Genomic DNA, 26,721 nt, shown 5'->3' with positions numbered 1-26,721 from the left:
CAGAATTTGTTTTGTTGGGATTTTTTTTGTGGGGGGGGGAGTGGTATTAAAAATAAAATTTAAAGGCAGCTGAACAATTTGAATTTCAAAACATGAAACCGCATCCTGCAATGGTATTTAGAGATTGGTGGTATTAATGAGGATGATAATGATTTAATCAGGATAATTATACTTTCAGGCTCAACATCCTTCTTAATCATTTTTGAATTTCTGCCTAGTGTAATGTTCCACACCCGTTTTAAGAGGAAATGCCAAGTAATAAGAGATAATTGTGCTTTGGGGGTGGGGGCTGGCATTTCCAAGAGTCTCATGCAGCCCCCCCCCTTCTTCCTCACAAACCCCTTCACCCCCCACCTAGACTGGCCTGAGATAGGGGATACTGCAGCTTAAATAGCAATGCCTTCCTCAGATGGAGACAGGAAATGGTTAAGAGGGTGTCACAATACAGCTAAATGCGAGGCAGAAGGGTCACAGCGCGCACAGCAGCGAGTTGACCATTCACTGAGCTACACAATGAAGAAAAAAAAAAGATTTGATAAATGCAGAATGTCATCATTCTATCATCACACAAAAAACTGCGGTTCAAACAGGCCTAAGGGGGCCAACCTTGCCTTTTGGGTTCTGGGGACAGGCGCGGGGCTGGGGACAGCTGGGCTGGAAGGAGGAGGGCCGGGCTTTCCTTGCCTGGCCCAATCCGGCCCCTGGGGCGCACTGAAGCGCTGGCCCTGCGACCCCGCCCCCCACTCTGGCTCCGTGAAGGAGCCAGGTCGGCAGAGGGAAGACATCATTCTGTGTGTGAGGGAGGGGGTGGGAGAGGAGGGCCTTAGCCAGCAGGGATTTAAGCAGACGTGGAGTGGGAGAGAAGAAACATTTCCAAGAAGAGAAATGTGAGTCCAGAGGCAGAATACAAAAAGGAAAAAAAAAAATGAAATGCATCTTGGATTTGCTTTGGGAGGTGGGAATATTTGATTAAAAGAAAATGGAAGAAATGTGGGGTGGGGGAAGAAGAGGGGGAAATCAAGCTATTGCTGTAGCAGAATGTAAGGAAAAGGGGATGTGGGAAAAGGGGACCGTGCAAACACACCCCGTATATCACAGTTAAAAACAAAGCCCGCGCTGGCCTGCTGCTTGGTCAACCGCTGCCTGGGGCAAAGGCCTGGCACGGGGGCAGCTTCCCACCTCACCCTCACACACAGCGCAACACCCAAGGGCCAGACATCCCACTCCGGCAGGACCCAGGGGTGCACGGCAGCGCACGTCTGATCTCTGAGGCGCGCACACACACATGCATGCACACATACACATGCACACACACACAAGCATTTTGAACCCGTAAATGCAACTGTCATACAAAGACAACTGGGAAGTGGGGAGGGGGGGACGTGAGCAGGGCCACAGCACAAGGTTAATAACATAAAATGGGTTAAAGGAGAGAAAAGGATGGGACGGGAAATCGTGCAAGTGCCCACCAGAGGGTGGGGGCTGGGGCATGGGATGGGGCAGATACCCAGATCCCAGCTCACAAGCCATCGGTACTAATAACCAAAAAATGAAAAAATACAAAACACACACAACAGAAAATACACATAGACTTCAAAAAAAGCAAATTACAGAAAACCAAGCATGCTTTCTCTTCTCTCTCTCTCTCTCTCTCTCTCTCACACACACACACACACACACACACACACACACAGTCATATATCTCTCCTTCTTTCGATCATACAGGGCTAGGTATTAGGGGAAGTGGCTGTGATTTGGGGGAACCACGTCCGCCGCAAAGAATAAAAAATGGGGCTAGGGAGGGAGGGACCCAAATTCGCCAAACCCTAACTTCACTACAAAAGCTCCCACGAGGGCGGCCACCCCGACACTCGGGGGTCTCCCCAAAAGGGTGTGGGGAGCGGCCACCACTCGCCCTGCGTCCTCGCGGGTGTGCCCTGAGCCCCCGGCCGCCCGCGGCGCCCGCCCCCGCCCCGGTGCCTGCGACGATCCACGCTCGGAAGCAGACCCCGAAAGGAAAAAGCGATACCTCTGTTTCGCACAGAGCCAAACACTGGAAGCACGAGATAGCCGACGTGGACCAGGACCATCCTGGCTCCTCGCGCGGCGGCGGCGGCGGCGGCTGCGCGCGGGCCCTTTGTGGCGCGGCTCCGGGGCGCGGGCGCGGGCGGCGGCGGGGCTGCGGGAGCCGCCGGGGCGGGAGGCGGAGCGCGGGGCGCGGGCGGCGGTGGGGCGGCGGCTGGCGGGGAGACAGATGGCCCATGGAAAGGCTCCCTTCCCGGCCCCTCTCGACATTCAAAGGCGCTGGGGCCGCAGCTGCCGCCACACAAAGGCGCGCGCAGCCAATGGGAGCGGAGCGCAGCGCGGCGCGGCCTCGCCGGAACCGCGGGGGACAGCGGGGACCGCGGGCGCGCGGGTGGCGGGGGGGAGGGAGGGGTGAGGGCTGGGAGGGAGCGGGCGGCCAATCGCCGCGGCCTGCTGCGGGGCGCACGGGGGAGGGGTCACCCCCACGGGACGCGTGGAGCCCTGTGCGGGTCCCTGGACGCCAGCGGGTCGGAGCGCGCGCGCAGCGCCCCTATATACGCACATACACACAGGCGGCGTGCACACGGAACGTGCACATATGGAAAAGGACGTGCTCTCAGACATGTGGAGGTGCGTTCGTTAGTGCAGAGAGTCAGACACGAGCGTACAAAGTGCACACGACCCAGAGGTCCCTGCACATCGCGCACAGGTCACTCAGGGACGTGCGCATGGAGGCTGGCGCACGTGCAGTGCCTGACTGCGGGCACAAGTGAAGCTGGAAAGCAAGCAGGCAGCTGCAAACAGGACTCAGGCACTGCCGCACAGACACACACACACATAGCGAAAAAACGCCTTGTTAAGGCAGGACACGTGCCAAGAACGCATTCCCAAAGACACACAGAGGGGACACACAATGCAGACACAGGTAAGACTGTACACTCAGGCTGACACACCACAGTCTTGCTCTTGCAGAACAGAAAGCTCCCAATAATTTGCTGAATTGAAAACTACACATTCACGGAGATGTGTGCTCACAGTCCATACACTGACACACTGTCCACAACTCAGGGCTACCCAGCGCAGACTCTGACACAGGCATACCCAACCATATGCACAGACACACCCACTTCCACAGTCTGCAGGCAGATATGTGAATCAATCGGGGCTCCTGCAGATTCACTTGTGGTAGCACAGCTAACATGTCATGTGTGACTGTGGCTGGCCATCTGGGTACTCACAAAACAAGTGAGACCCCTCATCCTGAAGCCCTCTTCTCAAGTGGACTGTTAAGGGCATATTCATGCACACTTGGTCAACCTGCCATGAAAACCCCCAACTCAACCATAGACCAGACTCAATGTCCACACCAAAGCCAGGGAATACTTGGGGGCCCATCCACAGACATTTCCTATTCTGGGGCTTCTCTTCAAAACCCAATGATTCCTTTATTTAAAGAGTTTGCTAAAAACAGATGATATACATAGTATGTGAAGCTGGAAAGAATCTAACCCCACCCAGCCTGCCCACTCTTAGAGACAAGGAGAAAGGGCCATTCCTGCAGTCCATGCTGAGCATGAGTCAGGGTACAGGGAGGAGATCCAGATCAGCTTGGGATCCCAATCCTGGTAGCGGAGAGGGAGCCTTCAATAATGTCATCAGGCAGTCACCACAGCCTGCTATGTGCTGAGATGGGCCACAGAAACAGGGCATGGGGAAGGCTGCCAGTGTGTGGGAGTTGGGGGAGCAGTTGGAGTTGACTCCAAGAAAACGTCTTGTAAGACTTCTGAGACTTGAATGAAGAATCAGAGATGTGTGGTGAAGCAAAGGGAAGACAAGTTTGGCCTAGACTGTTTCCGTAGTTACAGAGGCAGTGGCAGGGCAGAATCATTTCTCTCCTACACAAGCTCAGGGATCCATCGAGCCCCAGCCCCTGTTATGCTCGAATTCGGGACCCCCAGAGACCCAAGATCGATGTAAGCAGCAAAGAGGTGTTTATTGCGAGCTAGCTTGGTCCTCCGCGCACACACACAGCAACTGGTGATGCTGAGAGGCCCCGAACCCAGGGTTTGCAGCATTTTTATACATTCTTTGGAGAGGGCAGGGACTTCACATACATCATAGCCTCTTTTAGCAAATCATCACACACCGCGGGAAAATCAAATAACAACTCTAAAACATGATTAGCATATTCACTGGTGGGAACAAGTTGGGTAGGGGTGATTGGTCAGTACAAAAGGGGTATTCATTTGAACTGATTGGTTTAAGCCAAAAGGGGTGTATGTGCTGAACTACATGGTTTCCCAACTTGTTATCAACCACCATAAACTACTGGGAGGGTCATCTGGCATCCCAGGTATTTCCCTGTCTCATGCTAATTGGTGGCTGCTAGGGGGCTGCTATGGATCCCCACCTAGCCTGAGTCAGGGACACCTGGCGCAGCAGATCTCTCCTGTTATTTGTAGATAAACAACTTAGCTGGGTGGGAATGTGCCTAGGAGTGCTCTGTGGGTTTTTCCAAGGACAAAGGCCATTGCCCTTCCTTGGACAGGCTTTGCTCTGAGATAGAGGCTGGTTTTTCACCCCTAGCCCCACCCTGAACCCCTCTGGCTGCCTCCAGAACTCAAGGATGGAGCCAAAGGGAATCCACCCAATGGTCACTTGAGACAATCATTTCTACCCATGACTGCCACCAGCTTTTTCTTCTTTTCATTATCTGTTAAATAGACACAATGCCACCACTAATACAAATGTGGGAAAAAAAATGGAATGACTTTAACATCTAACTACTAGAATTTTTTCCTATTCTATTTCAAGCTTTGTTAATATACATACTCATATCAGAGTTGTCATCATAATCTACATATTTTTATCCTGTTTTTAAAATATTAAATAGGGAACATTTTCCTGATCTTCTACAAATCTTTGTAATTGCCATTTTAAATGTTCGCATAATACTCCAACAAGTGAATATATTGTGAAATTACTTGATCATACCTTATTCTAGGACATTTATATGTTCCCTGTTTTCCACTATTACAGTAAACTTCTTCATGAATATGGCTTCTTGCTTTTGTGGAACTATAAACTTAGAATATTTCTTTTTTGTGTGTAGTGCTGGGGATTGAACCAAGGGCCTTATGCATGCAAGGCAAGCACTCTACCAACAGAGCTATAGAATACACTTCTAGGATCAGCATTCCTAAATTAATATAGAAAGCATTATAGCTCTTGCCACATATTGCTATTTATCTCCCCCTCTACTGAGAATTGAACCCAGAGGTGCTTAACCACTGAGCCACGTCCCCAGACCTTTTTTGTATTTTATTTAGAGAAAAGGTCTCACTGAGTTGCTTAGGATCTCCCTAAGTTGCTGAGGCTTTGACCTTGTGATCCTCTTGCCTCAGCCTCCTTAGCCACTGGGATTGCAGGCGTGCACCAAAAGCCCAGCCCCACATATTACTTTTTAAAAAGATGAAAGTCATCGTCAATGGTATGTAAGTTCCTTTATTCCTCTGAAATCTTGCTAGCTTTGGGAGGACATTCTTTATTTTATTTTATTTTGACTTTTTGTTAGAGCAGCTCACAAAGCCTCATGACCTTAATAGAAGAATAGTTAGAGTACAAACTCTGAAATCAGAAATCAGATTGCCTGGGTCCACATCCTGGCTCCAACACTTTTTAGTTTGGACAAGTTATTTAACTTCTCTAGATCTTGGTTTCAGTATTTGTTAAATGTGCATAGTAAGAAACCTTCCTCCTAGGATTAACAATGAGAATTAAGTAATACTGGTGGAGTACTTACACTAGTGTCTGGCTGTTCCACTTTTAATTCTTTGCCCTTTCCTTGTCCATCTCTGCTTGCCCATCACCTCCCTCCACCCAGGTAATACTTAAGGTTGCCTATTTAATACATTTAGTGTAAATTATACCATTACAGAACACCCGACAGGTAAAAGCAGTCACATCAAAGGATAGACCAGCAATGTAAACCTAGAGAAATCACAAGTCCATCTAACAATTATACCCTTTACATATCTTATATATCTGTCCACAAGCTTGAGCCTCCTGCTGATTATTGTGGATCAGGAGGAAGAGTTTCATTTTTAATGAAATCTTGAGCAAACACCTTCCATTCCTCAGCCTCAACACATCATCTGTCTAATAAGCCTAATAAGTATGTCTGCCAGATCTACTACCTTGTAGATTTATTGTGAGGATCAAAATGAGGAGATACTATGGTGTCTGTAAATGTTAAAGAGAATGCTAAAAGTATAAATACAGCTGTAACTCCAAGAATGAAACTTGATTATTATCTTACCCATCACTTATTTTATGGATAAGGAAACTGAGGCTCAGACACAGGGTTGTGAACAAGGTCACAATATTCATGGCCAAGTTAGAAACAGATTTCTAGTTTTGCTCCTGCTTCCTATTTTCCACCATCATGTCAGGATGGCTGTTTTTCCAGCCACTCCCATTATCTAAAGTCCATAGATGTACAATGAAACAGATTTCTGAGAAGAGAAAGATTTGCAAAAATATTCCATTCATAGGGGCTTTGCATGTTCTTTCCATCCCTTGCCAAAATCAATGTCTAGTACGTGTTTAGGGGCTTGGTATGTGAGACTCAGAATCATACAATGCCGCAGTCTGGCTGGGCACAAAATAACCAAGCCTCCAGGAGGCACTTGTAGGTTCAAACAGGAACTCCTTTATTGCCCGAACTCCGCGAATGCCACCCACGCGGCCCTTCCAGGAACAGCACACACCAACCAGAACTCCCTCCACCAGAACCTCACCAAGCAAAGCGAACTCTCCAGGAATCCCAGCGAGAGCTCAACCGGACTCACTCACGGGAACTCTAGGTGTAAGGATCCCGCGAAATGTCGGAGAAAGAGACCACCAAGTGACCACTCATGCAATAGGCAGAAGGGGGATTTATTGAACCAGCATGCTGGGGCTCAAGAAGGGAAAGCAGCCCAGAGCCCCGAGCAGGGGCTGAGCACTGCTTAAGTACACTTTTTGGGGAGGGCGGAGGGCCTTGTATACATCAGAACAAATCATCATGAGGCGCGGGAAAATTGAATAACAACTCCTAAACATGATTGGTTCATTCATTGGCTGGAACAGGTCAGTCTGGAGTGATAGGTCATTCCTAAGGAGGGGGTTACATTTAAACTGATTGGTCCAGGCCCTGCAATGCCTACGTGCAACCACACAGAGCCCTTATTAAACAACCAATAGTCAGGGGAAATATTTACTGGGCAGTTCCAAGCATTGTCTCAACAGCTACAGAAATTTCAGGTTTTGCAGGTAGCATAGAAATCTAACAATACCTAATCCTCAGACCTTGCAGCTTACAAACTTTACAACACCCGGTCTTTTACCCTTTAACTTTTACTCTTTAACTTCAATTTCTTTTACCCTTACATAGGGGAACTCAACTGGATGATGCTGGATTGAAACAGGCTGTCTATTCAGTTGTATATGGACCCCTGCTGTCCTGCAATAGGGTGGCTCAATGGGGGTGACACCCTATTGCAGGACAGCAGGGGTCCATATACAACTGAATAGACAGCCTGTTTCAATCCAGCATCATCCAGTCACAGCAATTATACACAGCTTAACTTAATTATCATCATCTTAATGGCTCGCTGGCATCACCTCTCAACCACTCTTTCTGGTAATATGCCAGGTGCCATTCCGACTCGGCTGTGGCTCTCAACAATACAATATGAAAGGTAAAGTCCATCTATACTTCCTGACCCAAAACAGAAAAACACAACCCTCTAATGTAGACAGAGCATTGTCACAGTGATCCCTGCCCCACACTTTGATTGCTCACTCTCTGAGGCTCCACTACAGCCACCTACAGCAATTGCATATTTCTGGGGCCCAGAAGCATCTGATTAGAGAACAACTCCTGTAGAGCCCAATATCGTATCCAGGCTACAACCACCATGTCCTTTAATCAACAAATGAAAAGGAATCTACCACATCAGTCACGTAGACATCAAACATTTCCAAGACTGATGACAGAATTCCTGCTCTTCTCCACATTGTGTTGGCATCGAGTGGAGACAGCTTTCAGAATCGGTGCAAAGCAGCTGTGCTTCAGTGAACCCATCGTGACTAGTGTCACAACAGCCCTGTGATAAATATGGCTGAGATTCTAGATGCAGCCTGCTTCAGAGAGGAACATGGCCTCTAGCACTGACAGCCCTCTGGGGATCAGGTCACAAACACAAGAAAATAAAGACTGATCAAGAGGAACGGTCCATAACCCAGGATGATAGCGAGGCAGGCAGAAGTCAAAGTGGCTGTGGGTAATCAAGAAATTCTTTGGCTGGGGTTGGTGTTGGGTAAACATATAATGGCAGCAGCACCCCAGAGAAAAACCCCAGCATGGCGTCTAAAGACCCTCTTTCTCCTCTTTGATTCTTTCACTGGCTCGAAACGTTCCCGCCGCGCCAATGTTCAAACCCTGCTGGTGGGAAGCCTTAGCCCCAATTAGAATTAACTTCTTGGGCTCCGGAACTGACATATGGGAGAGCTTGCCAATAAACGGGCGACCTGTTATCTACCTCAGCCCTGCGACCTCTCCTTAGACCTATATAAACACACAGCCTTTTGTAATAAAGTGGGAAACCTCTTTGGTAATCTGTGTCGTGTGGTGCGGCGTTTTTCCAGTCTTACAGTTGGGAGTGTAGCTTAGTGGTAGAGTATTTAGCATGCATGAGGCCCTGGACTCCACCCCCAGTACCAAAGCAAAAAGAAAAAGAAAGAAAGAGAAGAAATCCTTCAGATGAACAGAGTGAGATGAGAGACCCTAAAGAATGGACTCATTTGTAATGGACTGAGAAAATGAGGGAGCCCTTGGGTTAAGGAAGCAAAACATAAACAAGGCCTGGGAGTACATGTAGAAGAAAGAGGAGGAAAGAAAGGGGAAAGGAAGGAAGAAGAGGAGGAGAGAAAAAGAGAGAAAGGGGAAGGGAAGCAGCAGAGGCCTAGGCTGAGTGAGCTCAATGACCTGAGGCTGGCCCTGGCATGGTGGCACATGCCTGTAGTCCCAACAGCTTGGGAGGCTGAGGCAAGTTCAAAGCCAGCCTCAGCAATTTAGCGAGACCCTGTCTCAAAATACAAATTTAAAAGGGGCTAGGGATGGGGCTCAGTGGTTCAGGGCCCCTGGATTCAATCCCTGCTACCAAAAGGATAGGGGGAGACCTGAGGCTGAATAGGGAACATGACATGGATGGGAGCAGGGAGGACAGGACCGCTTACTCATGAGTCCCATGCACAGTCGCAGAACCCTGTGTGCACAGGAAGTACAAGGGACAAATTGGGGGAAGCACTTCAGCCTTCACTCAGGTATGGGTCAACAGGATACAAAGCAGATACCCAGGCTCCATGATCTTCCTCTCCAGCATCGCTGGGAAACTGTCTGAGCAGCTGGCTGCCCAGGTGAAGTGCTAAAGATTCTGGATGCCCTGACAGTGAGCAGAGCTAAATGATGAAGTCCTGGGAAGGGGTGGAAGCAGGAATGTTGTGGGATGGCTTTCTTAGAAGATAAAGCTCAGGGGATTAAAGAGAAAGAAGCACTGATCATATTTTTCACATATATTCTCAATTATTTTGAGATAACAAAATATTTCATAGGAGACATTTCTCTTTAGAGAAGTATTGGCTAGCGGGGTGTGGTGGCCCACACATGTAATCCCAGCAACTTGGGAAGCTGAAGCAGGATGAACACATGTTCAAAGTCAGCCTGGAAAACTTAGTGAGACCCTATATAAAATAAAATTTAAAAGGCTAGGGATGGGGCTGGAGTTGGGGCTCAGTGGTAGAGCACTTGCCTAGTATGTGTGAGGTACTGGGTTCGATTCTCTATCAATAACTAATAAAAATGTTTACAAAAAGAAGGCTGGGGATGTAGCTCAGTGGTAGAGCACTTGCCTGGCAGGCATGAATTGCTGGCTTCTATCCCCAGCACCCACCACCCCCTCACACACAGTATTGATTAATAAATTAAATAGAAATGATAAAATGAGAATATCATCCTAACAAAGTAATAGTTCTAGGCAAAGACCCTTAACACTGCTACTATGATGAAAAGAGAAGCAATGGGACATAATGTGTCCCCTGATAGAACACACCCCACCTTGAAGTAGTCATTCTAGGAAATGGTACCTGAAACTGCCAAGCCTACAGATCTAATTACCAATCTATAGGCAGCACAAGACACAGAGACATTTATTAAAAGGGCCTTTGGGATACAATCTGAAACTCTCTGAGACAAACCAACCATTTTCTTAAAAATAAGTAATCAGGTGAAAGAAGGAGATGGAGGGGGAACCTATAGAGATATAAAGGTTTAATCAATCAAATGCAATGTTTAGATTTTTGTGAAATGTGATTTGAACAAATAAGCTATAAAAATCATTGGGGAAAGGCAAACATTGACTCCATCTTACTGATACCAAGGAATTGTTTTATTTTAGATGGGATAATGGTATTGTGATGATGTCTACACAAACAACTTTCATATTTACAGACGCTTTCCAGATGACATTAAATGATGTCTAGAAGGTTCTCAGGAGAAGGGACAGGTGAGTGCGAGTATAGGTTAAACTATACCCATGTAGATTGGCAGTGATTGGTAATTGTGGAAATTAGATGATGAATACATGAAGGTTCATTGTATCATTCTTTCTACTTTTGTTTATATTTGAAAGTTTTCAAAAACTACAGTAAAAAACAAAAACAAAAAAGACAGCTAGCACATATCCTTGAATTCTGAAGATTCACAAAAAGATCCTCTCTCTGGGTAGGCAAGTTAGAAAACGGGCTCTTCATCACATTTGACACAGCTAGGCCAGAAGCTCAGGCCACATTCCAGTTTCCTCTCGCCCCTGCCCCTTGGATTGCCACCTCTTGGCCACATGATATCTCATCCTCTGGAACACAAACGACTCCAGCTCACGACCCCAGTCCAGGACCGCCATGGACAGTTTACTCACTCCAGACCCTTGGTGTGCGAGAAAAATAACCTCTCTTGTTTATATTACTGAGACTTTGGTCTCGATGTTCACAGTCAAACCTAATACTGAGTGACAGTAGAAGTGATTCCTACCTAAAGAAAGGACTGAAAATACTGTAGGGGGCAGTTATATATACTCATAAATCAACCCCCAAATAGGCTTCACTGTAGCTAACATGCCTCAGCTTGAGGAAGATGACTATGGTGCTGCAGAGACATCCAAAAGCTTGAGTTTGCTTTCCTTCCTCCTTGGACAACACAACCACTGACGTTTTACCGACCCTGTGGCTACCTGGAAGAAAGACCACATTTCCCAGATTGCTCTGCAGTCAGGTGTGGTTGTGTGGACTAAGTTCTGACCCATGGGATATAAGCAGAACTTCATCTGTGACTCCCAGGAAGAGTTCCTCAAGACTAGAAGGTGTATCTTTCTTCTCTTTATCATCTGTACCAAGTGCAGGTTGGATGTAAGGGCTAGACCTGGAGCAGTCATGTCGAGCACTAATGTGAAAAGTATATGCTAAAGACAAGGCAAGTTTGAAAGATGCTGGGATGCTGAAGGATCTCACGAAGCCACACTGACCCCAGACAGCCTGGCGACTTCTTTAAAATAAGAAAGAATTAAATTTCTGTCTCTCTGAAGCCATTGCTATTTTGTAGTTTTGACTTTCTCCCACCTGCAATCAGGTGTAAAATCTCCACATGACCACTGATTTCTCCCTGTGCGGGCACTGGGCTGAGGTGACACATTTTTGGCTGTGACGTAAGACTTTGTAAAGGTTTGTGAAAACGGGTCAGCTTTAAGTTCAGAAGACAGGCGCTACCCCAGTGCACTCGGAGAGGGCCCCAGGAAGGGGAGAGCAAGAGGATGAGGCCCGGGTGTACTCGTGAATGTTAAAGGCATATTGAACAAATTAGGTGCAACAGGATGGATTGATTAAGGTTTTTCCTCCAGATAATGGAGACATTATGGCCTTATCTTAGTCCTTTAGTTCCCTTTGGGCACTTCCTTCTCATCTGGCAGGGGTGAAGAGGGGTGAAAGTGCTTTATATAGAGGGTACAAGGTAGTCCCTGGTGCACCAGGGACCTCAGTGGGCTGCTTCTCACACAGGAGCATAAGAATCAGGTGGAGGCCAAGTTTAAAAGGTAAATACCCAGGCCCCAGCCCCTGAAATTCTGACTCAGGACACTGCAGGGCAGGGCTCAGGAACTGTATACAAGTACCACCTCCTTCTGAGGGAATTTTATGTGGGTTTCTGTCAGGGACTAGAAGGAAATTCTCCTTCAAAAAATAGCCTGACAGCCCCCTGGGAGGCATCCTGCAGCCACCTATCTCCCTGGAACATCCTGCGGTTATCAGGATCATCAGACATCTTTATCAGGATCATCAGCTGGCAGTTTTACCACCCACATCCAGCAATTGCTGATTAGAGAGCTTCCCCATCACCAGCATATAAATACCCCTGTGTGAACAATAAAAGTTTGCAGCTTGATCAGACCCCTGTCTCTTGTCCCTTCATTCCTCCCCATCTAGGTTCGCTGCCCACGTTGATGTGTCCTGCCGGAGGGGACAAGTTTCCTCTTTGAGAAACACATAGCTCTGAGATCCAGACCACCTGTGCTGAGATAGCTGCACTCTGTCTGCTACAATGTCCTCTGAGTGCCCACTGCCATACATTGCTGGTCGCAGGGGCTGCCCAAGCATGAGGAGCAGTGTGAGGTTTTTTTGTTGTTGTTGTTTTTTGTGGTGGTACTGAGGATTGAACCCAGGGCCTTGTGTATGTGAGGCAAGCACTCTACCAACTGAGCTACATCTCCAGCCCTCCCTGTGAGGGCTTGAGCAGGAGTGATCCAAAGAACACACCTTCCCTTCTTCTGGCTCTGCTGCCCTGAAATCTGCTGCAGGAGACCAAATGAGATTTCAAATCCAACAGGAATAGAGGTTCTTTAAAAAAAAAAAAAATTAGGTTCTCAGGCTAGCATTTTGACCCTATTCTGGCTCAGCCTACTTTCTGACTTGGCAACTGGAGTGTGATTGGCCCACAGTGAACTCTAGATCAGAAGTCATCTTTTTAAGCCAGGTGTAGTGTCATACACCTATAATTCCACCCCAGGGACTTGGGAGGCTGAGGCAGGAGGATCACAAGTTCAAGGACAGCCTCAGCAACTTAGCAAGACCCCTGTCTCAAAATAAAAAATAAAAAGGATTGGTTGGAGATGTAGCTCAATAGTAAAAGTGCCCCTGGGTTCAATCCCCAGTACCAAAACAAAACAAAATCAAAACTTCACAAAGAATAAATAAAGTCATCCTTTTAGAGACAGGGACCTGAGTTGTTGAGAGAAGAGGTCAAGTTCGGACCTGTGATGGGAATGTACTCAGTGCTTCACATGGATGTGGCTCTTTCCTGCGTCCTCAAGTCCTCTTACAGAGGCTCAGCATCTCTCCCTTCAGTGGGCACAGTGGCTCTGCTTGTCACTCATGGGGGAGGAACTTGAGGCTCTCAGAGTATAGATTTTTTTTTTTTTTGGTACTGGAAATTGAACTCAAGGACACTTAACTACTGAGCCACGTCCCTAGTCCTTTTTCATATTTTACTTAGAAGCAGGGTCTCACTGAGTTGCTTAGGACCTCGCTCAGTTGCTGAGGCTGGCTTTGAACTCATGATCCTCCTGTCTTAGCTTCCCCAACTGCTGGGATTACAGGCGTGCACCACCATGCTTGGTCGAATTTAGGATTCTTTATCCAAGTCAAGGATTCTTTATCCAAGTCAAGGAGGCCAGATTCACCCTGGGTACACACCCAGGCACCTCCTACTGCAGTCCTTCCACCTCATGGCACTTGCTCATGGTTTACATCTCTGCCCCAACCTGCAGAAGCAAAGCAAGGTTGCCTGCAGCACCCCTCGGCAACGTGATGGCCTCACCTTACAGTGGAACCCAGAGGAGTGTCACAGCATCCCCTCAAATTTTCCAAAAATCAGGCACAGAAAATGCCATGGGCTGGCCCTCACCCCTTTGGGTTCAAGCATTGTTCCTGGATTAAAATGTGGCCTGTCAACCCTCTAGAAGCCAAGTCTCCCCCCTGGGAACTCAGCTCAGCCTAGCAACATATTCACCAAGGCGAGTGAATTGACCTACAGAGTCTTTTGTCCCCCCTCTGCCTCTCCTGAGTCCCCTGTCACTCAGTGAAACCTGAGACCATGCTTCTCTAGGGAGTCACAAGGCCTGGGGTCAGATGCCTGGATTCTAAAGATAGAGTTTCAGGGTTTGGGCCAAGCAAGGGGATAGATCTGAGCGGGCTGCTGAGGCCCAGGAAAGGCCACTGCTGACCTCTAAGGCTGGTCTTGGGGACCCATCATAGAAGGCAGCGAATGCCCTAGAGTAGAGGAATGGCCCTGCAGGGTGGGGGAGGTGCCAGGGGACAGAGGCCAGGCAGACCCCCAGGGATGCAGCCCTGCAAGGCAGATGTGGTCCAGGCTCCACCCCGCAATATGTTCAGGTCGCATCATTAGGGATGAATTGATGGCTGATTACCGATAATAACTGCTCCAAAGCAAAGCCAGATGGGGAGTGTTTGCATTTAATGGAGAAGGAAATGAGCTGCCATCCATTGAGAGAGTGGCTTCGTGGGGGGCCTTGGATCAGGGACTCTCAGAGCCAGAAGAGCTGTTTACAAAATCAGTCCACCTCCTGACTCAGGAAGAGTGTCCCCACAGTTGTCTCACCCACAAGTGGTCACTCAGCCCTTGCAAGAAGACTTCCGGTGGCCAGAGGCTCTCTACTCCCTGTGGATGTCTTTCTGGTCCCATCTACTCAGTCCCTGCTGCTTGGACACTCTCTGGCCCTCAGACTCCAAATCCAGAGGACTCTGCCTGTGGGGACAGCAGTCCCAGATGAAGGGAAGGTCTAAGTGCCCTGTGAAGGGTTGGGGAGACTTTAATCCCAGGTGCTTCCAACAAGGCCATGAGAGTGGGCGTAGGTCCCTGAACAGACAAGGGGTCAAATGAGCATGAGACACCTGGGAATTCCCTGAGGTGCAAGTACGGAGGACACCAGCCATTCCCTGACAGTGGGCCAGAGCTCACACGCGGGCAGCCCCAGAATATATGGGGCAGCAGAGAGCTTTCTCCTTCCCACAGTAGGCCCGCTCTACACCAGGCTGTCCTGTCCCTGCAGGGCTCTGAATCTGCCTGGTTCTGCCCGGTTCTTTCCTTCTGGGGCTATCCTTCCACACAGACACCACAGGGCTCTGGACATGTGCCCCCACCCCAACACTCTAGTCTCAGCCTCTCCTCCCCAACCCCCTCAGGGTGAGGTTAGGGCAGGTGGGTTGCTAATTTGCTTGTGTCCTTAGGTCCTTTCAGAGGTCAATGCCTATAGGCCAAATGTGTCTCTGTTTTCTTCATTTGCCTCCTAGCCAGAGGTAAGACAGATTCTCAACATTTGAGCCTTACTTTTTTATTTTGTTCTGTTTTATTGATAACGGAAAACACATAATGTGATATTTACTCTTTTAACCATTTATTTTCTTACTTTCTGTGTTTGTGGTACTGAAGACTGAACCCAGGGGCACTCTACCATGCAGCTACATCCCCAGCCCTTTTTATTTATTTATTTTTTAATTTTGAGACACAGTCTCATTCAGTTGCCCAGGCTGGTCTTGAATGCGAGATCCTCCTGCCTCAGCCTTCCAAGTAGCTGGGATTATAGGCATGCACCACTGCTCCTGGCTCTTTTAACCATTTTAAATGTGTATTACATTCACAATAAGCCCTTGACAGTGTTGCATAAGCAGTACCACTATTTCCAGAACTTTTCACACCCTGAGTAGAAACTTTCTACCATTAATAATCCTTCTCTCCCCTCTGCCAGCTTCTACTAACTTCTAATCTACTTTCTGTCTCTATAAATTTGCCTGTTTGGGGCACCTCATACAAGCTAAATTGTAAACTATTTGTCTGTCTATGCCTGGCTCATTTCACTTATCATGATTTCCTGCAGGTGTGGAGGTGTTATGTTGCAGCAGGTGTCAGAACATCCCTTTTTCAGCTGAATATTACTTCATTGCCATGTGGACCCCACATTTTGTTTACCCATCCATGTATCCATGGACTCTTGGGTTGTTTCTACCTTTTAGCTATTGTCAATAACACTGCTGTGAACACAGGTGTGCCAACATTTGTGAGTCTCTGTATCCAGTTCTTTGGGAGATATATGCCTAGGAGAGGAATCGCTGGATCAATCATATGGTCATTCCACATTTAACTAGAGAAACCCACAAGCTATTTTCCTGGGCCTTGCTTTCAAATGCCACTAAAATATCACTTTCACACCCAGCTCTCTCCCCACCCGGTACATCCAAACTTCATGCCTTCCTTTGTGCTCTGGGAGCCCTGGTCATATGATAGGCATAGCCCGTCACTGTGTGCTAGCAGCTCTCTGTGAGTGCCTTGAGGGCAGGGACAGGGCCCACTCCACTCTCACATCCCCAGAAACCACCTGGAGCTTGCTCACAGTGTGCCCCATCGTGATGACTGGGTGAGTTTGTTTGACTTTGACCAGATGATCAGACACTCTCTCATTTACTGCTCAGCTTTCTGATTCACTGCTGATCAAACACAGCACCCTCCCTGTTCTGCCAGATCATATTCTTTTCCTCCTGGCTGGAAAAGTAGTATTTCTCATGACCTGTCTACCTGGGAAGCAATTCAATGTAGAGTCAGAGCTCTAAGGCATACTAGCTGTATTACCATGGAAACGCTCTTGAAGCTCTCTGGACCTCAGTTTCTCCATCTGCACAATGGGGTCAACATGACTTCCTCCCACAGGAGGCTGGTGTGCACAGTGCCCACCCTGCCAATGATACAGGTAACTACAGTAATAGCATCAGAGACCCTGTGGAGTCACTTTCTGTGGCTGCCTCCCCCATCTTTCTGGTTTGGTTTTGGATTTCAAATCCAGTACCTAAATCAGTAGCTCATGCACGGGAGGCACTTGATAAATATTGAATGAACGGATTGCTAGTGTTTCTTCAACTCCAGGGGGGCATAGCTTTTTTCCAGGCACCAGAAGAATCTGAGCCCAGAAACATGGTCTGTGTCATCAGTCAGGCCACTTTCAACTGGAATGAACAGAAAACCATGTATTATTGACTTGCCACATCCCACTGTGGGAATAGGTGTGATATCAGAATGAGTTCAGAGACTCAGCAATGTAATCCAGACCCCACGCTCTTCCATCTTTTGACAGCACTTGCCACAAAGCATGGGCTTCAGTTTTCTGGTTTATTGCCTCATGGTTGCAAAGTGGCTGCTCAGCATGGGCATAAGATCCTCACATGACAGTTTTCAAATCAGGAAGAAAAGGGAAGGAGGAAAGGCTTCTTCTCTGTGTGTCTCACTGTGTCTGAAAGGAAAATCTTCTCCAGAAGTTGCACCACATACTATACCACCCCAAGCCCAACTGGATGCCATCCTGATCCTGGGACCAATCTTAACATAGGGGAATGTGGTTGCTACAATGAGCATCAACCAACCGTGAGCCACCTCCAGGTAGGGCCAGGTGCCAGTGCCAGCCACACAAACAGATATTCTGCTAAGCAGGAAGAAAGTTCATGGCTACTCAATAAGAGACAGAAACTACAGTACCCCACAGAAAGAACAGCCAACGAGGGAGGACTTCATCTTCAAAGAGCAACTAACCTGACAAACAGGAATCATCCCTGTTCTGGAAAAGAGAGGACCTGGGCCCTGAAAGCAATCAGGCTTCAGAGACGAGCATTTAAATCCAGAAGGGAAAGAACAATGTCCGTGTCTTTCTTGAGTGCAGTCTCTCCTTCCTGCCATCTACAGCACCTGGTCACATGGGTACAAAGGCTATACTAGTTACTTGTTTGCTCAGTTGGTTTGGCCTTGATCATGCCTGGTGGGCTCCATTCCCAATCACCCCGGTGCTACCCATTGGCCTGCACCCTCTGGCTCTCAGCTCCCTGTGAAGGGAACACAGGCCTTTGAGACTCTGAGAAACCTGGGCAAGTTGGGGCTCTGTCCCCAGAGAATGTGTCTTCCAGCTGCAGCAATCTGAGAAGCAGCCCTGGGAGCCTGGCCTAACTGCCGAGGTCACAGAGGGATGAAGTCAGCAGCACCGAGGCCTCTGACACCATGTGATCACTCGGTACAAGAATTAGAGACAGAGAAGGAAGGCCAAGACGGCACTCAACCACACACCTGTCTCCTCCCCTCCAGAATTCTTCACAACTAATAAAAGATATTTTTAAAGATGTGAACCTACAAGAACAAGAAGACAGAGAGGAGACTGCAACAAGAAATTTGGGGGCTGAAAAGCAAATGAAAAATTGGTAACAGGAAGTGGGCAGGTCCGAGGGAGGTGAATCGAGGGAGGTGATGAATCCTAAGCTGTGGAAGAAGCCATCTGATTCTACTACAGACTTCCCGGAGGACTCAGGAGCTAACCTTGAAGGAACCCTGGAAATGGGGAGTAAGGAGGCTGATGAAAATTAGAAGATTGGAGAACAGCCAAAGCCTTCAGGTGCCCACCCCTCACTTCACAGAGCTGGGCTTCTGCCCCTTCCCCAGCCAGGTAGCGGTCGCGAGGTCTCTTCTCTGCAAAAGATAGGGCAGAGAGTAGAGGACAAGGAATCCAGTTGCCCCCATCTCCCACCAAGTTCTCCTTCCCAGCACAGCCTTCCAAACACTGGCACAGAACCTGCAGACAGGGGATCAGAAGAGAGCTCCCCAGACTTTCACCCCCAAGGAGGAGCCAGGAGACCTAGGGGTTCCCCAACAAAGGGCCTCCAAGATCACCCAACAGTGAAGGATGAAGTCAACATGCCCCGCCGATCTACCCATTTTTGACAGCTTGTTGGTTCCTTCCTGCCCTCCACCACAGATTTATCAGACTTTCTAGAAAAGCTTCGGCTAAGGAGAGTATATTCAAACACCTCGGGGGCAACAGACGCCATGCAGGAAGAATTTTAGAGATCATTAGTATCCCTAGAGAAATATGAGATGTTGTGTACCAAGAACAGAATGGCTATTTTAAAAAGAACATTTAGAGAACAACAACAGAAAAGAGTTCTTGGAAATCAAAAACATGAGAGCAGAAATAGGGAACGCAAAGCAATAGAAGGTACCAAGGAGCGAACCCAGGTGCATTTAACCACTGAGCCACATCCCCAGCCCTTTTTTATATTTTAGAGACAGGGTCTGGCTAAGTTGCTTAGAGCCTCCCTGAATTGTTGGGGCTGGCTTTGAACTCACAATCCTCCTACCTCAGGCTCCTGAGCCGCTGGGATTACAGGCATTCGCCACCACAACATGGCTCTCAAATCATTTGAAAATATTTCTCAATTCAAAAGAACTTCAGTTATAGAACTGTTGGAAAAACAGGTCCTCTGAGCCAGGCGTGGTGCCATGCGACTGTAATCCCAGCGACTGAGGAGGCTGAGGCAGGAGGATCAAGGCCTCAGCAACGCAGTGAGATTCTAAGCAACTCAGTGAGACCCTGTCTCTAAATAAAATTCATAAAAGGGCTGGGGATGTGGCTCAGTGGTTAAGCGCCCCTGGGTTCAATCCCTGGTACAAAAACAAATAAACAAAAAACCAGGTCCCCTGGGTCTTCCCCTCTGGCTTGCAACAGGGTTCAAGAAGAATCCCACAGCAGGTCATTTAAGTAAGGGATGGTCTTCACTGGAGAAAGAGAAAGCAAAGCCAAGGTCTGTAAAAGACATGCAGCCAAGGCTCCCTCTACGGCTGGGCACAGGCTGGTCCTCAGCCCTCCAAATGATTCTCTATGGATCTTGGTTTAGGTTCCCCCAGATGCAGGCACTGATTCAAATAAGCAAGTGTAAGTATTTATTTGAGAGGGGATTCAGGAAGACAATGGTAGGAGAGAGGGGAAGAGAGAGAAGGAAGAGAAGCTGATCAAGTCACCAGGTGTGGCAGATTGTCTAGTGGTCACTCTTCATCCCATCAGAACCCCTGATCCTTGAAAAAGTGACTCCACACTCTTTCCATCCAGGGTGTATTTCTTACTCTGGCCCTTACATCTGGCCAGGCTTGGGACTTGTTTTGACCAACAGAATACGGCAGAAGTGGTGTCGAGTGAGTTCTAGAACCTGGGCCCAACTGCTGCTACAGGGTTCTTCTCAGAAACTTCTATTTAATCCACTGGAATGAGTGCCTGTTGCTTGCCTCCCAGGATCTTAACCAGTAAATGGGCTTCTCCATCCTGGTCCTCCCTGGCCACCAGTTAACCTGGCCCTTGTCTATCTCACAGTCCAAATCCTGGAAGCCATCAGGTGGCTCTACATCCTCCATCACCCTGACGGACACAGCTCTTCCAGCCTAGGAGCTGCCTGCAATGCGGGCCTGCTCTGACCAGCCAAGGTTCAGTTACTTCCTGTGTGCAGCCACCATGACTAGTCTGCCCAATAGGAGGGAGGGGGTAATTGAGGCCTGGATCCCTGCCCATGCCCCCACCTTATCCTGGGTTTGTCCATTGTTCTCAATGCAGAACCTCCAGAACATGGAACCCTCTGCCCATCGTGGTGGGTGGGGGCAGGTAAGGAGTTCCTAGTACCCAGAAGTACTTCCCCATCCTCCAGCTTCCCCGAGGTGTCCCCACCCCCGGGATGCCACTGAGAAGTGAGACATGCCTGTCTTTAAATTGGAATCTGAAATGCATTTTTCCACATAAACCACCCTTTAAATGGTGACCAAATAGAGTTAACATTGCACTGCTAATGATGAACTTCAGGAACGTTATGAGTTAAATAGAAATTTGTGGACTGGCCTGAAAAACCAACCACCATTTATAACTTGGTTTCTATGGGGAAATGCATTCTGAGTTCCAAAAACTGGCTCACATAGAGATTTCTGGAACACAGCCTGCTCACAACGTTGAGAACTGTAGGTGGCTTCTCAGTATACCCAATTAAGGTGGTCACTGTAGGGAGTTCATGGGGGGCTCTCACTCCAGGCTCAGAGAGCTCTGAAGAAAGCTGTAGGATTCTCTGGGAAAGACTGCGGAGGCTCCCCCACCCCTGCCTTCTAAAAGCTGGAAGTGACCTAGAGCTGTGGGGGCCACTCAAGGACATCCAGTTTCACATGCTACCCAGGGTAACATGCCTGACAGTCTCTGCTTACAAGCTTTCAATTTCAAGGTGCTCACTGCTTCACAAACAGATTTTATAGGACCCACTCACTGTCACTAGTCCACTCTGAACTCTGCCCTCTGCTTCCTCCCACCCCTGCATCAATTCCATCACTGCAACCTCTGCCCACCCTCCATCCTTGCTGAAGGATCTGCCTCATGAAGCCCTCCCCAAACCCCTGTGTTCGTAAAAGCAATACCAGCTGCCCTCGCAAATAAGCCACAAGTTTCGAAATATGAACAATGGGTGTTCCTTGTTCCTTGACAAGCAGGCAGCACTTCCCACTGGGTGAGTTAAGGTGCTCAGCTCCTGCCAATCTGCCAGCCTCCCCTGGGAAGGTGGTGAGGAGAGCAGGGAGACTGCGCATCTGCTCCTCAACAGCGGTGCTTCCTACCTTGGAAGGGACCCATCATTCTATTTGGTGGGATTGTCAAGAATTAATCACGTGGTCTTTTGTCAGCTTTTTCACTGCTGTGACTAAAGGATCAGACCAGAACAATTGTATGGGAGGAAAAGTTTATTTAAGGGCTCACAGTTTTAGAGGTCTTAGTCCATAGAAGGCCAGCTCCATTCCTCAGGGCTCGAGGTGAGATAGAACATGGCGGAAGAATGTGGCAGAGGGAAGAGGCTCATTTGATGATCACAAAGCAGAGACAGACTCCACTCTCCAGATACAAATATACACCCAAAGCCACATTCCAATTCCCCCCTCCTCCAGCCACACCCTATCACTCAGTTGCCACCCAGTTAATCCCATCAGGGGATTAATTCACTGTTTTGGTTAAGACTCTTTTTTTTTTTTTTTGCATTACAATTCTTAATACACCATTATACCATAATTTACCATACCTCTGATTATATATAATAAGGTATGTTGTGGGTTAAGACTCTTATAACCCAATCGTTTCTCCTCTGAACCTTTTTGTACTATCTCACACGTGAACTTTTGGGGGACATCTCACATCCAAACCATAACACCTGGCAAATAGTAATGATCACTTCTACTTACTGGGCATTCACTATGTGCCCAGGGTTATTCTGAGAACTTGGATATCTCTTTGTCCTGGTGCTGGGGATAGAACCCAGGACCATATGCAGGCTAGGCAAGCGCTACACCACTGAACTGCACCCTAGCCCTTGTTCTGACACCTTGACACTATTAACTGCATTGACCCTCTGTTATGGTTTAGATATGAGGAGACTCCCCCCACCCCACCCCCACCCCCTGTTAACACAGGAATGTTCAGTGGTGAAACGATTGGATTATGAGGGCTGTAACCTAATCTGTCCATCCTATTTTGAATGGACCAACTGGGTGGTAACTATAGGCAGGGGGACAGGACTGGAGGAGCTGTGTCACCAGGCCATGCCCTGGGAGGGTGCACCTTCCCTGTAGCCCCTTCCCCACACTCTCTCTGTCTCTGAGCAGGACAGTGCCCTTCCACTGTGCCTTCCCGCTGTATGCTTTGCCTCATCCTGGGCCCAGAGCAATGGAGTTGGCCCATCACGGACTGAAACTCTGAAAATCTGAGCCCAAATAACCTTTTTCTCCTCAAGATGTTCTTTGCCCCCTGCCCCCTGCAGTGCTGGGGTTTGAACCCAGGGCTTCACACATACTGGGCAAGTGCTTTGCCGCTGAGCTACATCCTCAGTTGTTCTTGTTGGGTGTTTTGATCATAGCAACAAAAACCCGACTAATGTACCCTCTTTCACCCTATGACTGAGTTCTGTCATTGTGCTCTATAAAACAGATGGGGATGTTGAGGACTGAGGGTAAGTAACTTACCCCAGGTCACAGAACCAGGACATGGAGGAACTGGGCTGCAATCCCAAACCATCTGGCTGCAAAGCCGGAAGTTTAACCCCTGGACCACATTCCTGCCTTGCATGGAATCTTTCAGAGACTCTCAGTCTTCATTATAAAGACATCCTAGCCAGGTGCACACATATCTGTAATCCTAGTGGCTCAGAGGCTGAGTGAGGCAGGAGGATCACGAGTTCAAAGCCAGCCTCAGCAACTTAGTGAGGCCCTAAGCAACTCATCAAGACCTTATCTCTAAATAAAATATAAAAAGGTTCTGGGGATGTGGTTCAGTGGTTAAGTGCCTCTGGGTTCAATCTTTGGTACAAAAAAAAAAAAAAAAAGATATCCTAGCCCCTCCCCCATTCGAGTGCAGAAGGAAACAGGGAACATGACAACTCAGGCTCCTTGGGGCTTAGAGAGGAAGACAGTAACTCCCCCTGAGTAAAGGGAGCCTGGACCCTAACTTGAACAATATTCTGACATGGCCTTGGTGTTCCCTTTCAGGGCAAGAGAACAGCATTCATTCTCCACTACAGGTCTGGGGTCCCGGGGCTCCCCCACTTCCACCCCTGGGCTGGCTCCATCAGCCACGTGTCACCAGAGCATCACACAGCAACTGTGCATGGGAGGTGGGCAATTCAACCCCAGTGTTTAGGGGCCCCTGGGCAGGGGAGAGGAGGCTGACCAGGACTGAGACCCCAGTAGGCTTTTCTGCAGGGATGTGTGACAACTTCCCAAGCCAAGCTCGCCACTGGAGGGAAAGGAGGCGCTCCCTCCCCTTCCTGCACCTCTCCAGCCACACCCTGAAGCATGGACCAGCCCTGCTCCAGACCTGAGGGTCCTCCACCTGCAGTCTCCCTTTTCCCCACCCATAGCCCACAATCCTGGCTGAGAACCCAGGGCAGGGGAAGGAGACCAGAGGAAAGTGAGCCCCAATGTCCCCAGAATGGGAAATAACCCAAGCCACAGCCTGGGGATCAGGATTGGAGAGAATTCCTAGAAAGTGCCTCCAGAAAGACTCCTCCCCACAATGTGGCGTTGGAGAAGGCTCCGACCAGGCTCTGACCAGGCTCCAGATTCACTCTGTCAACGACTGGGAAATAGTCCAGGCCGCAAACAGCATCACTTGGGACCTCAGTTTCTTCCTCTTTGATATGGGGATACCATCCTCAGTAGATTACAGATGGATTCAATGGGTTAGAGGTAAAGTAGTGAATGGTAAGGATTAGAACAGGGGTCATGTTTCAGCTTTGATTCCCAGAGTCAGTTATAGAGTAGATAGTGTTTTTGAATGAATTAGTATTGTAAAAATGGCTTCCAAATTGAAGGCCACTGGACAAGCAGGATAAAGAAAATGTCAGACAGAAACCTGAAATATTAACTCTATAGCCCAATATCCTTCCATGGGTCAGAAAAGCATTCCTGAGGAGTGGAGCTCCATCCACCAACACCTCCTCCCTTTTTACTGAACACCTACTGTGCACAAGGTTCTTACTGGGAAAGCTCCCAGAGGGGAAGACAAGAGGGTATAAGATGTGCCTTTGCCTTTGAGGAGCTCACAGACTGGGGAAAGGGAACAGATGTGGGCAAATCAGTGCCAGACTTGAAGGCAATTAGCAGGGGCGGGGGGGGGGGGTAGGTGTGGGCACATGCTGGGGCAGGGACAGGCAGATCCAGTAAGCAGGGGGGATTGGAGGCAAGACATGGGAGTTTCTTTGTCTCCTTCCTAGAGAACTCTGAGCATGGGGTCACTGCTGTAATGAGATTCCTGTTAAAAAAAAAAATCAGGCTAGCCACAGGAGAGAAGTGAGGCCCTAAGGTCTTAATAGGCTATTAAGATTCAGTTGCTGTAGCACACACCTGTAATCCCAGCTACTCAGGAGGCTGAGGCAGGAGGATCACAAGTTCCAGACCAGCTTCAGCAACTCACAGAGACTCTGTTTCAAAATTAAAAATAAAAAGGTCTAGGAATGTAGCTCAGAGATAGAGCACCCCTGGTTTCAACTCCAATACCAAAAAAAAAAAAAAGAAAGTCTATGAAGATACATCAAAGTATAAGAGATACGGACCCTACCTTTTTATGAGTCAGTGGCCATGTTGCTGCCCCCACGTGGCCCCCAGGAGCCATCTGGTCTCTGACTCAGTAAAGCAGCAGCTCCCAGCTGTCACTTCATTGCCATCCTATCTTGATTCTGGCTTCTGGTATCTTCAATGCCTCCTGCTCTTGGCTTACCAGCCCATTCATTTCAAGAAGCCCTGCGGGAGTCCTAATCCTCCAGGCCAGACAACACCACCAGGCTGAAAGGGCCTTGCACACATGTGTCTAGTATGAAGTTAGGCTTGGGGTAGAGAGAGGGACAGGGAGGGGACCTGTATAGGAGCACACCCATAGGCCCACCCTTCCTCCTTTAGGAACTCTTGTCTGGTCGTCCATCAGAGAGCCCTGAAGGAGGTCAACAATTCACAGTCTGCACTGGGAAGTGGGGTGGGAATAGAGCCCAGACAGGGTGAGGATAAGTCGGGCTGTGAGGGGGAGCTTGAGTTTTGTGGGTCTCTCTCCCTCTCCCCAAGTTGAGTCTCCTACCTGAAGGACTCTAGGTTCGCCCTGCGTCTGCCTTTGGCATCTCAAAGCAGGCCCCATGATGAAGGAACTGGCCCAGCCCAGCCCACCTCCAACTCAGGAGCCTGCAGGGGCTTCTGGAGCCAGGGTCATTTTAGCAGGAAGGAGGTACCATCTCCAACCTCCTGCCTATGAAGCCTGGGTATGGTTTACCTGTCCGCATGATCCACCGCTTGCCCCAGGCCCCTTTATTCTCAGTTCCAAGGGTACTCATGACACCCCTGTGCAGTTGCTAGCTTTTGAGCCTTCCCATTGGTCCCTCTGTCCCTGCCCTGCTTGGGTCCCTTCACACTGGGCTTTTGCTTAGTGATCCTAGCATGTCACCTAACCTCTTGGGTCCTGCATATCCTCATCCAAAGAAGGGGAGAGGAATGCCTACTGCTCAGATGGCTTTAGGAGGCACAGTGCCCAGCAAATGCCAAGACCAATGCCAGGTCCTCCCAAGGCCCTGCTGTCCCTTGCCCATCCTGGGGGATTGATGCAGACCTGAGCATCTGAGCTCCTGTTGCGATGGGACTTGTTTGTTGTCCAGTGTCTTCTCTCCAGGTAAAGCCTGGCAGAGACTGTCCTTATAGAAGTGACCTGGGCACCCGAGGGGCTTGGCAGCAGGGCACCAAGGCCTTTCACAGAGCTTTGGAATGAGCAGGGTTTCCCAGGAAATTCCCTGACTCCATGCCGTTAACCCACTCCCGCCTGTTTCTCTAGAATTTATTTTTGGCCTTTAGTTCTTTGCCTATTATGGATCCTGAAGTTTACTTATTGTGCTCTGGGTGTCCCCAAGTCCTACTGCAGGGAGTTAGTCCAAGGTCAGGGATTTCATCACTTCTCCCTATACCCTCAGGCTGCCAGGGAATGTGGGCCTTGGCCTCCAGGCGCTTCGCCCAGCGCCTCCCATAGGAAAAGGATCCAAGAACCTCTGTGCTTGAATTCTGCAGCCATGAAAGTGGATGTCGTAGAAAAACACTTTATAGCACGGGGAAATGTTCACTATATATTGAGAAAAATGGCAGGTAACAAAGCAGGAGGTTTATATGATCCAAGTTTTATTTTATATATAAAA

The 26,721-nt window shown here is 48.6% G+C and overlaps 1 protein-coding gene across 1 annotated transcript in view; it reads right to left on the bottom strand.

The window, feature by feature from the left end:
* Positions 1-2,133, bottom strand: part of Ark2c (arkadia (RNF111) C-terminal like ring finger ubiquitin ligase 2C) — a 101,008-nt gene extending 98,875 nt beyond the window's left edge. Inside the window, exon 1 of the mRNA XM_046428470.2 lies at positions 2,030-2,133. Coding sequence (XP_046284426.1) covers positions 2,030-2,090 — 61 coding nt within the window. The 5' untranslated portion in view covers positions 2,091-2,133. The remainder of the gene's footprint in view (positions 1-2,029) is intronic.
* Positions 2,134-26,721: the final 24,588 nt, after the last annotated feature.

The sequence above is a fragment of the Marmota monax genome, unplaced genomic scaffold, assembly GCF_021218885.2.
Source record: "Marmota monax isolate L192 unplaced genomic scaffold, Marmota_monax_Labrador192_F-V1.1 WCK01_AAM20220418_F8-fsc00031, whole genome shotgun sequence".
NCBI classification, from domain to species: domain Eukaryota; kingdom Metazoa; phylum Chordata; class Mammalia; order Rodentia; family Sciuridae; genus Marmota; species Marmota monax.
Note: the sequence above shows the minus strand (reverse complement) of the source record. Positions and strands in the feature narration are given on the sequence as shown.